Raw genomic sequence first — 16118 nt, 5'->3', positions numbered from 1 at the left:
CTGACCACACAGATGTGATATCAGCGATGATGCCACCAGCGGTCCAGGTCAGAAATAGCCCTCACCATCTGGGCTGGCAGATCCACTTCTAAGATGGCTTCTTCAGTCACATGCGGTGCCTGGGCTGGGAATTTCACTGGAGCTGTGTACATATGGCCCTTCTAGACGGCAGTCTTAGGGGTCAAAGATGAGTGTTCCAGGTGAATAAGGAAGAATCTGCCTGGCTTTTTATGACTTAGTCACAGAAGTCCTATTGTATCTCTTGCATCATAACCTGTTGGTCAAAGCTGTCACAAGCCTGATCAGATTCAAGGAGAGGGGACCTAGATCCCTGCCTCTTCTTGGGAGGAGTGTCAAAGAAATCATGGCCATGTTTTAAAATCACTATAGTATCATTTTATCTGTAAATGTGTCTATAAGCTTCTTATTTTTTATTTATTTAAAAATTTTAATTTAATATAGTTGATTTACAATATCATGTAAGTTTCAGGTGTTCAGCACAGTGCTTCAGTTGTATTAGCTTCTTTTTTTGCTGTAACAAATGAACCTCAATCTTAATGGCCTAAAACAACACAGATGTATTCTCTTACCTTTCTGGAGGTCAGAAGTCTGAAATGGGTCTCTACCGGGTTGAAATCAAGGTATCTGCCTTCCTTTTTTGGAGGCTCTAAGGGAAGATCCATTTTCTTGTCTTTTTTTTGACTTCTAGAGGTTGTGCCACATTCCTTATCTGTAGCCAGCAATGGACAGTCAAATCTTTCTCACATTGCATCACTCAGACACTGACAGTCTTGCTACCCTTATGAGAATCCTGATAATGACACTGGGTCATGCAGATAATCCAGGATAATCTCCCTATTTCAAAATCAGTTGTCTATCTTGATCCCTCTTTTCTGTGTAATGTAACATATTCACAGGTTACAGTGATTAGGACATGGCCTCTGAGAGAAGGGTCGTTATTCTGCCTACTTCAGTCTATATCTTAAGGGAAAAAAAAAAAAAAGAATTAAAAAAAATACAGTCACAGTACCATTGCTTATTGGCCATCTGTATGTACTCTTCCCTGAAATATCTGTTCATGACTTTGGTCCATTTTTTAATTGAATTGTTCATTCATTTGTTTAAGGTTGAATTTTGAGAGTTCTTTATATATTCCAAATACAAGAGCTTTGTCAAATAAGTCTTTTGAAGAGCAAAACTTTAAAATTGATGTGCTCCAATTTTATCAATTTTTCCTTTTATGGGTTGTGCTTTGGGTATCAAATTTTAGAACTTTTTTTCCCTTGTCTTAGGTCTAGAAGATGTTGCTCTTATTTTTTTTTTTTTCCAAAAAGTTTTGTCATTTTTTGTTTTAAGTTTAGGTTCATGATGTATTTTGAGTTATTTTTGGGGGGTAAGGTATGAAATTAAGGTCAAGTTTTCTTGGTTTTGTTTGTTTTTTTGTTTGTTTTTGGTTTATAGATGTCCACTTACTTTGGTACCATTTCTTAAAAAGTTTATTCTTTCTCCATTATCCCTTCTATAAATGTTTGCTAGAATTTGCTTTTGAAGGCTATGAGAATTTTGGTAGGGAGGAGGACTTAAATTACTTAATAGAAATAATTCCTTAATAGATATAAGACCATTCATATATTCCATATATTTCATGTCAGTAAATTATATTTCTGATAAGGGCGAAAGAGACTATACTCCAAAGAAACAACAAAATTTAGCAAGCATGTACCAGCCTGAGCTGGGAGAGAAACTTGGGTCTGGATTTTGAGGGTGATTTGATCAAAGACGAAGCACAAGCAGGAGTCAAGATTGCCAGGATAAATATCAATAACCTCAGATATGCAGATAACATCACCCTTATGGCAGAAAACAAAGAGGAAGTAAAGACTCCCTTGATGAAAGTGAAAGAGGAGAGTGAAAAAGCTGGTTTAAAACTCAACATTTGAAAAGCAAATATCATAGCATCTGGGCCCATCACTTCATGGCAAATAGATGGGGAAACAATGGAAACAGTGACAGACTTTGTTTTCTTGGGCTCCAAAATCACTGCAGATGGTGATGGCAGCCATGAAATTAAAAGACGCTTGCTCCTTAAAAGAAATCTATGACCAACCTAGACAGCATATTAAAAGGCAGAAATATTACTTTGCCAACAAAGGTCTGTCTAGTCAAAGCTATGGTTTTTCCAGTAGTCATATATGGATGTGAGAGGTGGACCATAAAAAAAGCTGAGTGCCAAAGAATTGATGCTTTTGAACTGTGGTGTTGGAGAAGACTCTTGAGAGTCCCTTGGACTGCAAGGAGATCCAACCAGTCAATCCTAAAGGAAATCAGTCCTGATCATTCATTAGAAGGACTGATGTTGAAGCTGAAGCTCCAATACTTTGGCCACCTGATGCAAAGAACTGACTCATTGGAAAAGACCTTGATGCTGGGAAAAATTGAAGGCAGAAGGAGAAGTGGACGACAGAGGACAAAATGGTTGGATGGCATCACCAACTCAATGGACATGAGTTTGAGCAAGCTCCAGGAGTTGGTGATGGATAGGGACGCCTGGCGTGCTACAATTCATGGCGTCACAAAGTCAGACACGGTTGTGCGACTGAACTGAACTAAACTGATCAAGGAAGCTGGAACACAAGAATGGATTAGGAGGAACTTATTGACTTGGGGGCACTCTTTCTGGATATAGGCTATAACTTCCTGGCAAGGATCGCAGAGGTTGGTGCGACTTTGCAGCCAGGAAATCTCCAGAATGCTGGAGAAGGCAATGGCTCATGCTGAGTGAAGTTAAAATACTTGAATTGCCATGACAGGTGGAGAAGAAAGGGACAAAAATGACTATGGAAGTGGGCATGACGGAGTAGATAAACCATGTGAGGCTGAAAGATCCTCCAGATTATATTCTATGAAAAGTCCCAGAAAACGCATTATTCATCAAAGCCGTCAGGACTGGCTGGTGAGACAGGGACCAGCATCAGCGGTATTTCTCCTTTTCCAGCTAGTACTGAGGGTAGGAGTGGCTGATACAAAACTTGGCCCATTGATAGCAATGGGGATAATGCCCTCTGACCTTGAATCTTCAGAATTACATCTCTCACCATTTTGTAAAACTGTTAGCCATTATCTCTTCAGATCTGTTTGCTGTCTCATTCTCTCTTTCCTCTTATTTTGAGATTCTAATTAACTAGATGGTTAATTAACCAAATAGATGCCCTGCTCTATTCTCTATGTGCTCTTATCCACTCTTTTGTATTTTTCATTCACATGTTTCCCTTTGGTTCATTTTGGTATGTTTGAACTTGACCAATATTTCTTCAGTTGAGTTTAGTCTACTCCGAGGTTTTATTTCAGTTTTTGCATTTTTTGGACCCAAAATTTGTATTTTTACTTTTACAAATTTTCAACAATACTCGTGGTAGTTTCCAGTTCCTCACCAAAAAGCTCAAGCTTCTTCTCAAGGCATTTGTGGCATCAGCATCTGGGATCTTGTTTAAAAATGTTTTAGAGTTTGAGATTTTCTAAACCACCCGGGTGATGGGGCCTGGCCTCCACTTTGTTCAAGGAACGGTTTTCTTCTCATTTACTTTTCCTCCTATAAGCCCAGACAGAGGATGGTTTCTTGCAGTCCCTTCACTTGGGCAGCACTGGACTTTGTTTTCCTCCAGCTGAGAAAGGCTGTGAAAGGTTCAGTTCATCTTCTCAGCCACCTCTTCTGAATTGCAAACATCCTCAATCTAGAAGAGACTGCACTGCCAGGCTCAAATTTCTGGATTTCTATCATCTCTGGATAGAGAGAGCCTCTTGATGAGGGTGAAAGAGGAGAGTGGAAAAGCTGACTTAAAACTCAAAATTCAAAATACCAAGATCATGGCATCCAGTCCCATCACTTCATGGCAAATAGATGGATAAAAAGTAGAAACAGTACTTGGGCTCCAAAATCACTGTAGATGGTGACTGTAGCCTTAAAATTAAAAGATGCATGCTCCTTGGAAGAAAAGCTATGACAAACCTAGATAGCATACTAAAAAGCAGAGACATCACTTTGCCAACAAAGGTCCATATAGTCAAAACTATGGTTTTTCCAGTAGCCATGTATGGATGTGAGAGTTGAGCTATAAAGAAAGCTGAGGGCCAAAGAATTGATGCTTTTAAACTGAGGAGCGCGGGTAAGACTCTTGAGAGTCCCCTGGACTGCAAGGAGATCAAACCATTCAATCATAAAGGAAACCAGTTCTCAATATTCATTGGAAGGACTGATGCTGAAGCTCCTGATGTGACGAGCCGACTCATTGGAAAAGACCCTGATGCTGGAACAGATTGAAGGCAAGAGGAAAAGGGGATGACAGAGGAAGAGAGGGTTGGATGGCATCACCAACTTGAAGGACATGGGTTTGAGCAAACTCTGGGAGGTAGTTAAGGACAAGGAAGCCTGGTGTGCTGCAGTCCATGGGGTCGCAAAGAGTCGGACACAACTTAGTGACTGACAGCAAGAACATCCTTTCTGGGGTCTTTAAGCAACAATTCCTTACTTCTGACTTGCTGAGGTAGGTTGTCTCTTGACCGAGAATTCTACATTCCTGGTAAATCTGCTTCATGTGGAACACTGAGGAACAAATTACTAGTGTTTAATTAAGAGTGTGGGGCTTGCTCTAGTCTGCAGTTTTGATCACAACATTACCAATTGTGTGACCTTGGACAATCTCACTGAAACTCTGTTTTCTCATTTGTCAAAGGGAGATAATCAGAGTACACACAACACAGTGATTTTGAAGAATAGACCACGCTTGTAAATCCCTTAGTTACCAGAGAGGTTTAGGGTGCACATAAGAATTGTTCAGTTGCCAATTTGCTTAGTTCCTTATGAGGAAAGAGAAGAGTGAAAGAGTTGGCTTAAAACTCAACATTCAAAAAACAAGGATCACGGCATCTGGTCCCATCACTCCATGGCAAATAGATGGAAAAACAATGGAAACAGTGACCGACTTTATTTTCTTGGGCTCCAAAATCACTGCAGATGGTGATGGCAGCCATGAAATTAAAAGACACTTGCTCCTTGGAAGAAAAGCTATGATCAACCTAGATAGCATATTAAAAAGCAGAGACATTACTTTGCCAACAAAGGTCTGTTTAGTCAAAGCTATGGTTTTTCCAGTAGTCATGTATGGATGTGAGAGGTGGACTATAAAGAAAACTGAGCGCTGAAGAATCGATACTTTTGAACTGTGGTGTTAGAGAAGACTCTTGAGAGTCTCTTGGACTGCAGGGAGATTCAACCAGTCAATCCTAAAGGAAATCAGTCCTGAACATTCATTGGAAGGACTGATGTTGAAGCTGAAGCTCCAATACTTTGGCCACCTGATGCAAAGAACTGACTCCTTGGAAAAGACCCTGATGCTTAGAAAGATTGAAGGCAGGAGGAGAAGGGGATGACAGAGGATGAGATGGTTGTATGGCATCACTGACTCGATGAACATGAGTTTGAGCAAGCTCCAGGAGTTGGTGATGGACAGGGAAGCCTGGCTTGCTGCAGTCCATGGGGTTGCAAAGAGTTGGACATGACTGAGAGGCTGAACTGAGCTGAACTGACTTATGAGGAAATTGTTTCTCCAGATGTGGGGCCAGGAGTTGGCATCACCCAGGGATCAGCTTGGGCTTCCCTGGTGGTTCAGATGACAAAGAATTTGCCTGCAGTGTGGGAGACCTGGGCTCGATCCCTGGATTGGGAAGATCTCCTGGAGGAGGGCATGGCAACCCAGTATTCCTCCAATATCTTGCCAAGAAAATCCCCATGGACAGTGGAGCCTGGCAGGCTACAGTCCATGGGGTCACAAAGAATCAGACACGACTGAGCAATGAAGCACAGTACACAGAGCAGGGATCAGGCTTAGCTATTTCCTTTCCATGTGACAGATTTCTCTCTGAAGTGAATGATCAAAGCCTTCTTCCACAGAGCAGGACGCCCTGATGGACTCCCACAATTGTCCTAACTGTATAAACGGGACATGCAAAAACACCAAAAAGGATAAGCCAAGCTTAACCATGCCCTAGATGGAAAGAACGGAATTGGAAAGCCTGGAGGTACAAGGACGGTGAAACTCAAGATTATCTTTCCAGTAATTTGTCTATTTGTTGAATACTCACCATAGACCTACAAGTCTGGATTTAACGCTTAGGAGGGTCAGCAGCTGTAAAATGGCCATACTCTTTGATCCAGAAATTCTATTTTTCAGAACCTATTTTATGGAAATTAACTCACAAATGGGAAAAATTTTAAGGACAGTGGTTTTTTTGTGGTAGTTTATCTATGATCGTATAATTGATAGCCAACTATATAGTCTACATTGCTGGACTGGCATAGTGGTTAATGTTTAAGAGCCTAATGCCAGCCTCTTAAACAAATAGAATGACATGGAAAGACTTGATTTTTAATATTACATATGAATAAGCAAGACGCAAAAAATGCAATCCTGGGAAGAAGAGAAAAACAGAAAGAAATAAACCTACTTTATATGCCGATCCACTCCTCACCCCATGTCCCATGCACTGTCTCTTCTCCACAAGCCCGGCCTTTCACTAGGAAGGAGGAATGATTCTGATATTACACCAGGATAAGAACACATGATCATCGACAAATTTTTGACAGATCTGGAGAGAAATGAGAGAAACAGCAGGCTCTGAGGTGTCTTCCCTAACCATGAGGAAGTGGCAATCAAGAGCCCCAGAAAAGCCAGATCAATTTCTTCCCCCCTTGGAGGGTGGCTGGCCAGAAGTTGGTGATGTTAGTGCTCAGGGCTGCGGAGTAGAGCACAAAATGAACCAAGTGAATTAAGCATTTCTTCTTGACCGTGAATTACTGTTTTGAATCTCTGCCTATCTTGTTCTCAGTGTCTGTCTCCCTCTTCAGCGAATATAGCTATTGGGTCAGGGAGCCCTTGTTCCATCTCTTTTGGGGAAATTCATCTGGTCCACAGAGACAATCGCCAGCAAGATGCCACCTTCTGTACATCACCCAAAGGCTGGAGCTCCTTGGGAGAGCCAAGGGACTCTGTCATTTTGTTCATCCTAGGAACCAGCTGGACCTGGCATTTGCATCTTATTAGTGAATGCCGGAGAAGGCAATGGCACCCCACTCCAGTACTCTTGCCTGGAAAATCCCATGGATGGAGGAGCCTGGTAGGCTGCAGTCCATGGGGTTGCAAAGAGTTGGACACGACTGAGCGACTTCACTTTCACTTTTCACTTTCATGCATTGGAGAAGGAAATGGCAACCCACTCCAGTGTTCTTGCCTGGAGAGTCCCAGGGATGGGGGAGCCTGGTGGGCTGCCATCTATGGGGTCGCACAGAGTCGGTCACGATTGAAGCGACTTAGTGGTAGTAGTGAATGCATTAGACCTCAATTTTCCCCACTAACAATGGGTCTACCAGATCCAGAGACAAGATAGTTAAAACTTCCTGAGAAGTTTGGGAAATAGCTCAGAATGTTTTAAAACCTTTTGTGAAGTTCTTTGCTTTCATGTGAGAAATCTCAACCATAGAGTTTAAGTGATGTGGTTTAGACATCCATCCAGAGCATTGAGAAACAATTCTAAGAGAAAGGAAGGATGAGAGTCTTGTGATACAGACAAAACTCATGAGCTGAGGGATGTAGTGAAGAGATGGTTGACCAGAGCAGCATGGGAACTCATCAGTGATAGGCAGGAAGAGGGCAAAGCCAAGATAGAATGGGGCAAGTGCTGCTGCCTCCATCCTTCGGGAGTCCATCCTGTATCCTTGTCCCTTTATAGGCAACTCTAGAGCATGAGAAGCTGGAGGCTGGGCGTGATCAGAGGGGAAGTTGCTGCATGGTGTCTTGTTATGAGTTGCACATGTTGGGGTCCCTGGGGTCACACAGAGGTTCAGAGCATCCAAGAAGAGCCCAGTTGCTCATTTTTGGGGGCTGATTGGCTGGAAAGTTTTTTGCCAGTGACAGGAGGTGAGATGATGCTAGTGTCAGAGCCGTAAGGACATGGAAAGATCTACAGATTAATAGTTCCTCCCACAGAGCAGATCTGATGCTCTGCTACAGCTGTTCCGATCACAGAGGGTGACACCTACGGGTGATGTGACAGCACCCCGAGCACACAAGTCCCACTGGAAACCGCATCCTGGGTGAAAAGGACCATGACATCATGTTGCTCAGACCACTTCTGAGGAAATGATTCACGAACAAGGAGGTGGGGGAGCCAGGAGTTGCCGTCACTAAGGGACCAAGCTTAGCTGGTCTTCTACCACGAACAGAGCTTTATGGATCATACCATTCCCTTTTGCGTTTCTCAGAGCAGACGTTTCTAATGTTCTTCACAGGTGTTTTGACTGTGACATATCTACTGATGCTGTAGAGTCTTCAGTAGCCTGAGCTGTGTTTGATCAAAACTCAGATGGACAGAATGAAATTGGGGAAGTCTGGGACATGACAGATTTGATGTGATAGATAAATCTGGCTTTTAAATCACTGTTTCATTCATCAAACATTCACCAGTCCCTACAATATGCCATTAAAATCTTGTTTAACAGTTGGGTATATAAATGAATGCACATTAGTCATGGGGTGTCTCTATAAAGCAGGAGTCCTAAATGTCCTTATTTTTTGGCCCAGAAAGTCTACAGCTAGGAAAATATCCTATGGGGAAAAAACCTCATTTGTTGAAAAAGGTTTATGCATATAGATATTTGGTGAAGCATATTTATAGCAATTAAAAATTGAAAACAGTCCAAATGTGCTACAGTAGTGGATGACAATATTAATACGCTAGGCTGATGGATGAGGAAATTAGGCAGCTCTTAAAAATACTGGAATGAGTTGGAAACGTCTTGTACTGTTAAGTGTAAATAAGAAAAATAAAAATTTGCATTCATATCATGGCTACAATTATGTCCCTTCCCTTTCCCACATACATGGTAAAAAGAGATAAAAAGCAAATAAGTAAATGGAACTATCATAAGCCTAGGAGAAAATACACTTGAAAGAAATAAGCCAAATTAATAGTCATTTGCTAAGTCACTTCAGTCGTGTCCGACTCTGTGCGACCCCATAGACGGCAGCCCACCAGGCTCCCCCATCCCTGGGATTCTCCAGGCAAGAATACTGGAGTGGGTTGCCATTTCCTTCTCCAATGCATGAAAGTGAAAAGTGAAAGTGAAGTCGCTCAGTCGTGTCTGACTCTGTGTGACCCCATGGACTGCAGCCTACCAGGCTCCTCCATCCACGGGATTTTCCAGGCAAGAGTACTGGAGTGGGGTGCCACTGCCTTCTCCGTTAATAGTCATTAGGTTTGGATAATAGAACTTTTCCTACCTTTAGGGAAAGACATTTTATTCAGATTGTGCCTGAGTTCATTTATGCCAGAATAAGACAGGAAGAATGTAGATGAACACCACCCCCAACCCCAGCTCCACATCCTTACTTGCATTTGCCACGCTGCCTACCCAACTTTCAGAAGTGAAACAATTCTCTATTCTTTTCTGCATTTTATATATATTTAAAATCAGCTTTAACTACTTTTGAGAGTATTCTATAGTCAACATTACAAATTATGATTTCAGAAAAGCCCAATTGCAATTTAAAACACTAGCAACATTACTTTCTCTCCACTCCCTCTTATGCAGTGGATGAGACTTTTTGAGAAGATGTGATGGCTGAGTAGCAGCAGCTATTTCCCCACCAGGAGGTGACAAGCCCAAAGAAGAAAAGCCAACAAACTGTTGAAGGGAGATATTTTCAGAAGAGTCGTTAATGATGTCATTGAAGTGCTAGACAAACCCTGGAAATGCCTTGACTTTACAGTAAGGAAACAGGAAATGTTCTAGGATTCTTTAATAGCAAGGACTTCCTCTAAAATTTATTTACCTCCACAGTTTCTAAGGGCAAATTATTACTACAAGAGGTGAATTTGTTATCATATTTAGTTGTAAGTGATCTTTTAATTTGGAGAAGGCAATAGCACCCCACTCCAGTACTCTTGCCTGGAAAATCCCATGGATGGAGGAGCCTGGTGGGCTGCAGTCCATGGGTCTCTAGGAGTCGGACACGACTGAGAGACTTTACTTTCACTTTTCACTTTCATGCGCTGGAGAAGGAAATGGCAACCCACTCCAGTGTTCTTGCCTGGAGAACCCCAGGGACGGGGGAGCCTGGTGGGCTGCCATCTCTGGGGTCGCACAGAGTCAGACACGACTGAAGCGACTTAGCAGCAGCAGCATCTTTTAATTGTTATAAATAAGCTGTTATACAGATGACCTCATCATTGTGCTTATGTCCATAAGATAGATCTCTGGCAGAGTTTTTCTGTTTAAAGGGTAGCAACAGTTTAAGGGTCATCATATTAGCTCCCAATTAGCCCAGCTAGAAGGTCTTGTAGGTCTTCATAGAACTGCTCAACTTCAGCTTCTTTAGCATTAGTGGTTGGGACATAGACTTGGATTACTGTGATATTGAATGGTTTTCTTTGGAAATGAACCGAGATCACTCTGTCATTTTTGAAACGCAAGTACTACCTTTTGGACTCTTTTGTTGACTATGAGGGCTACTCCATTTCCTCTCAGGGATTCTTGCCCACAGTGGTAGATGTAATGATCATCTGAATTAAATTCACCTATTCCCATCCATTTTAGTTTACTGATTCCTAAAACGTCGATGTTCACTCTTGGCATCTCCTTTTTCAGTTCAGTTCAGTACAGTTCAGTAGCTCAGTCGTGTCTGATTCTTTGAGACCCCATGAATCGCAGCATGCCAGGCCTCCCTGTCCATCACCAACTCCCAGAGTCCACCCAAACTCGTGTCCATCGAGTTGGTGATGCCATCCAGCCATCTCATCCTGTGTTGTCCCCTTCTCCTCCTGCCCCTAATCCCTCCCAACATCAGGGTCTTTTCCAATGAGTCAACTCTTCACATGGCGTGGCCAAAGTATGGGAGTTTCAGTTTCAGCATCAGTCCTTCCAATGAACACCCAGGACTGATATCCTTTAGGATGGACTGGTTGGATCTCCTTGCAGTCCAAGGGACTCTCAAGAGTCTTCTCCAACACCACAGTTCAAAAGCATCAATTCTTCGGCGCTCAGCTTTCTTCACAGTCCAACTCTCTCATCCATACATGACCACAGGGAAAACCATAGCCTTGACTAGACGGACCTTTGTTGGCAAAGTAATGTCTCTGCTTTTGAATATGCTGTTTAGGTTGGTCACAACTTTCCTTCCAAGGAGTAAGCATCTTTTAATTTCATGGCTGCAATCACCATCTGCAGTGGTTTAGGAGCCCAGAAAAATAAAGTCACTATTTCCACTGTTTCCCCATCTATGTTCCATGAAATAATGGGACCAGATGCCATGATCTTCATTTTCTGAATGTTGAGCTTTAAGCCAACTTTTTCACTCTCCTCTTTCACTTTCATCAGGAGGCTTTTTAGTTCCTCTTCACTTTCTGCCATAAGGGTGGTGTCATCTGCATATCTGAGGTTATTGATATTTCTCCTGGCCATCTTGATTCCAGCTTGTGCTTCTTCCCGCCCAGCATTTCTCATGATGTACTCTGCATATAAGTTAAATAAGCAGGGTGACAATATACAGACTTTATGTACTCCTTTTCCTATTTGGAACCAGTCTGTTCCATGTCCAGTTCTAACTGTTTGACCACTTCTGATTTACCTTGATTCATGGACCTAACATTCCAGGTTCCTATGCAATATTGTTCTCTACAGCATCAGACTTTCACCATCAGACACATCCACAATTGGGTGTCGTTTCCACTTTGGCTCAGCCTCTTCATTCCTTCTGGAGTTATTTCTCTGCTCTTCTCCAGCACTTTGGGCACCTACCAACCTAAGGGGTTCACCTTTCAGTGTCATATCTTTATGCCTTCTCGTACTGTTCATGGGGTTCTCAAGGCAAGAATGTTGAAGTGGTTTGCCATTTCTTTCTCCAAACAAGGGACTAGCTATTCTGTGTCCGTCAGCCTGTTGATGGTGATGTCTGCAGGAATTTGACCAGACTGTACTTTTTGTGGGGGCCCCACAGATATTTCCCCAGCTGGAGCCAGTGTTCAAGCTGGACGGGCCATTAAGGTTCTTATTATTAGTGTAAGACGAACCTCAATAACCATCAGGGGACTTTGAAAGACAAGGTTTGTTACTTGGAGTTCCAGAGGGTAGACAGCACGGCTGCGGCTGCACAGTGAGGTCTCAGAGGGAGAGGGCTCAGACCTGGGGCTCTGCCTTTATTGGGGTGAGGGTGGGGTGACCAGAGTATTACAGGTTCACTCTTTATTGGTGAATTTAAAAGATAAGAGAGAAAGTGTGGAAGGGAAAAGGGAAGCCACTCAAATGGTCAGTTATCTAGGTCATCCAGAACTTTCTAAAAGGGGAACTCCATGGGTAGGGCAGCCTGGCCCATCATCTAATTCTGTATCAGGGGATGTGCTTATTCAAGATGGATATCTTTGAAATGGATGCCTCGCAATCAAAAGCTTAAGGTAGAATGTTTGAGGAATGAGCCAAAGTCTGAAAGGCCAGCCTCACTCCGGCCCCTTCTGCAGCTGAGTATTCCCCAGATCTGTCCCCACCCAGGGTGTGCTTTTAGCTTGGGTTGGGGGGCTTCTCAAGACTCCGTGGTATTATCGTCTAGGTCAGAGCTGTGTTGTCGGGACAGCTGGGGGTGGGTCCCAGAAGGTTCAGCTCTGTGGGGAGATGCTTGGTGTACAGACCTGTCCTTGTGAGAAAGCACCACATAACCTTGTCACAGGGTCACACCAGCCTCTCACCTCCTCTCACTGGGGAAACCATTTCTCCATCAAGTAAGCAACACGAGCGCTCCTGCAAATACGCTGAGCCCTTGTGGTGACCCGAAGCTTTGCTGGCTTCTGCCACTCACAGCATGATACCAACGCCGTGACAAAAAAATACACCCCCCGCCTCGGTCTCCACAAGTTTCCGTCCTCTAGTGTCCCAAGGCTGCCTATAAAGAGGAGGACACAGCCCAGACCCCAGCAGGAGGCTGCAGCTTCAAGTCTCGAGTCCAGCTCCACTGGGCCCACCTGACTCTCTCACCCACCCAGCATCATGGAGGTCCCCGTGGCCGCCCTGGCTGTCCTGCTGCTCACCGCGGCCCTCTCTGCCCACACCTGCTCTGCCACCTGTGAGGCCTGTCCCCAACTCTTGGCCGGGGTCTTTCACCTGAGCCCTTAAGTAGAGAGCTTCAGAGAGACTTCAGACACTATTTCCTGAGCAGAACTTTCCTTCCCAGGGTGGTTTTTAGCAATTCTATTCTCTGGCTCTGAGAGACAGTGGCAGGGAAGCCCATTTTATGGATTCCTGGGAAAATGAGGCCCAGGTGGGATTCTGACAAAAGCTGGAATCTGTGTCCAGTGGGCTCCCAGTGTAGCCTTTGGTCTCCTCTGGAATCCAGTTGAAATAACACCACTTCCTCCTGGATTCCCCCGCCCCCACCCCCCGCACTGCGTCCTGCAGGTCTGCCTGACCCTCGAGGGGCCGCTGGCTGCCTCTCCCCGTGAACAAGGACTTACCACGGTCTGTCCCCTCTCTCACAGTTAGTACCAACACCCCGACCGACTGCTGCTTCTCCTTCGTCTCCCGGCAGATCCCGCGCAAATTCGTGGACGACTATTATGAGACCAGCAGCCAGTGCTCCAAGCCCGGCATCATGTAAGGGCCAGCCTTCCTGCCCGCCCTGGGGAAGAAGCCTGGGGGTCTGAGGCACCTCTTCAGAGCTCAGGACACCAGGGGGGCCCCTGCCATCTTTTCTCACCTGGTTTGGGGCCTGCAGAGGGTCCTGAGGGTCTGCCCCTGGGCAGAGGGAGGAGAGGGAAGGGGTGACAGCAGGAAGCTGTCCTCTTTCTCATTTGCCAAACAACGGTGCTGGCTTTCCGAGGGGACCCCCATAGGAGACCCAGGAAGGTCTGTGAACCCCAGGGTTAAGGCGACATGATTTGAGCATGTGGACAGGCCCTGAGATGTCCGGGGCAGAAGGAGGGAGGGGTCCCTGGGGGCCCAGGATCCCACCCACGCTGCACTCACCAGTGTGTAACCCTTCTGCTCCTCTCCACAGCTTCAAGACCAAAAGAGGCCGGCAGGTCTGTGCCGACCCCAGTGAGGACTGGGTCCAGGAATACATCATCGACCTGGAGCTGAATCCCTGAGTGGCCTGGGAGCTGCAGGGAAGATGTTCCCTCTATGGACAGTCAGGGACGCAGGGCAATGACCCTGGGACTCCAAAGACACCTCTTCTGTGGGTCACACCCCATCCCCAGCCACTCACTTCACTTTAATGTCTCCTATTTAATTTTTCTCATTTATTTCCACCGTGGAAGTGTGAGATGTCTTGAATATCTGCTCTGACCCCCTCTTCCCCACCCATCCCTCCCCCTTCCTCCGTAACTGTCCTCACTCTCAGTACTTGGATCAATCAGTGTGATTGGCGCTCTCCTGGCACCACTCATATCATACATGCCAAACAACAAATGCTGGTTGAGTGGTTTTGCCCAGGACTGTGATTCAAAATATTGAAGTCTCTTCCATAAAAGGTAAACCAGCCTTTTCCTTGTGGTGACTCTCTTGATTTTGTCTTCCCAGCAGCCAGAATCACGGGTAGAGACTAATATGGGGTGAGGAGGGGAGAATAGGGAAATATGAAAAGGGGCAGACCACGAGTAAGGAAAAACATTCTAGAACAAAAACACCAGACATTCCCCTGGAGATACTGTCCAGGAAAGTTAAAACCAGCACATTAATTTTTAAAATTTATTTTTATTTTTTAAAAATATTTCTTTGTTTATTTTTGATTGTGCGGGATCTTACTTGCAGTGTGTGGGCTCAGTAGTTACAACACAAGGACTTGTTTGTTCCATAGCATGTGGGGTCTTCGTTCCCCGACCAGGGATTGAACCTGTGTTCCCTGTATTGGAAGGTGGATTCTTCACCACTGAACTGCCAGGGAAGTCCCGACATGTTATTTTATAACCAAATCATAACTTACCTACTTAAATGAAAACCAAGGTGGTGTGTATTTGTGCACACAATTGCATTTTTGTATGTGATTTCCTCAAAATAATGGCTCACACTTGTTGAGGTCTTATCAAGCGCTAGGTTTTATGATCAGTGCGTATAGTAGTGCTGTGCTTAGCGCTCACCTTGGTGACAGGTAAGCCAGCCCTGCCTGCAGTCTAACAAGAATACCCTACCCGCCCGTTGATGGAGAGTCTTGTTCACCTTCTCCATTGCTCTGCACTCTGCTTTTTTGAGGAATATTCTTCAAGCCTATATCTGAGCTGAGACTTGGGGGCTAGAGTGGCCAGAGTTAAATTTAAAAATATGGGATGAAGAATTCTTTAGCATAAGGATGTCCCATGCAATTGTTGGGACATACTTATACAAAAATTATTTGTTGGGTATCTGAAGTTCAATTTTAACTGGGATTACTGTATTCTACCCGGTGACCCTACTTGGGGTACACACCTCTCATTAAGGCTGCCTGTTTCCTGTTGAAGTTGGGTACCTAAGGATTGGCTTGAATGCAAGTATTTTCAACATTGAATTCACATTAGAATCACTTGGTGGAGGTCGTTTAGTTGCTGAGTCATGACTGACTCTTTGTGACCCCATGGACTGTAGCCCGGCAGGCTCCTCTGTCCACGGGATTCACCAGGCAAGAATACTGGAGTGGGTGGCCATGCCCTTCTCCTTGGGATCTTCCCAACCCAGCGAGCGAACCCACGTCTCCTGCATGGCAGGCAGATTCTTTACTGCTGAGTCACCGGGGAAGCCTCAGAATCACTTGGGAGAGCTTTTTGAAAACTTCATTGCCAGGAGCTCACCTCCAAAGTCAAGGCTCTAATGACATCTAGGTGAAACCTGGACATCAGTAATTTTAAAATGTTAATAATGTACATCTAGTTTGAGAAGCAACGTTGGGGTGTAGTCTTAGCCTGTTTTTGGCTGGTCTTGGGGTTTCAGAGGTGATACAACTCTCTTCCAGTTCTTCAAGGCTTCTGATCTGTTTTTCTTGTCAGGTTCGTTGGATGGTTAATTAGCAGAAAATCTGTCAGCTACTGTTACTTTTAGAACAGAGATTTAG

At 44.4% G+C, this 16118-nt stretch overlaps 1 protein-coding gene across 1 annotated transcript in view; it reads left to right on the top strand.

Annotated features, from left to right (window-relative positions):
• LOC147352596 (C-C motif chemokine 3-like) overlaps positions 1–14578 on the top strand; it is a 36809-nt gene extending 22231 nt beyond the window's left edge. Inside the window, exons 3-4 of the mRNA XM_086360347.1 lie at positions 13576–13690; positions 14094–14578. Of these exons, the coding sequence (XP_086216473.1) occupies positions 13576–13690; positions 14094–14184 (206 nt within the window). The 3' untranslated portion in view covers positions 14185–14578. The remainder of the gene's footprint in view (positions 1–13575; positions 13691–14093) is intronic.
• The last annotated feature ends 1540 nt before the right edge of the window (positions 14579–16118 follow it).

This window comes from Bos grunniens, chromosome 19 (genome assembly GCF_055505025.1).
Source record: "Bos grunniens cultivar Pamir isolate PY7600 chromosome 19, Bosgru_T2T1.0, whole genome shotgun sequence".
In the NCBI taxonomy this organism is placed as follows: domain Eukaryota; kingdom Metazoa; phylum Chordata; class Mammalia; order Artiodactyla; family Bovidae; genus Bos; species Bos grunniens.
Note: the sequence above shows the minus strand (reverse complement) of the source record. Positions and strands in the feature narration are given on the sequence as shown.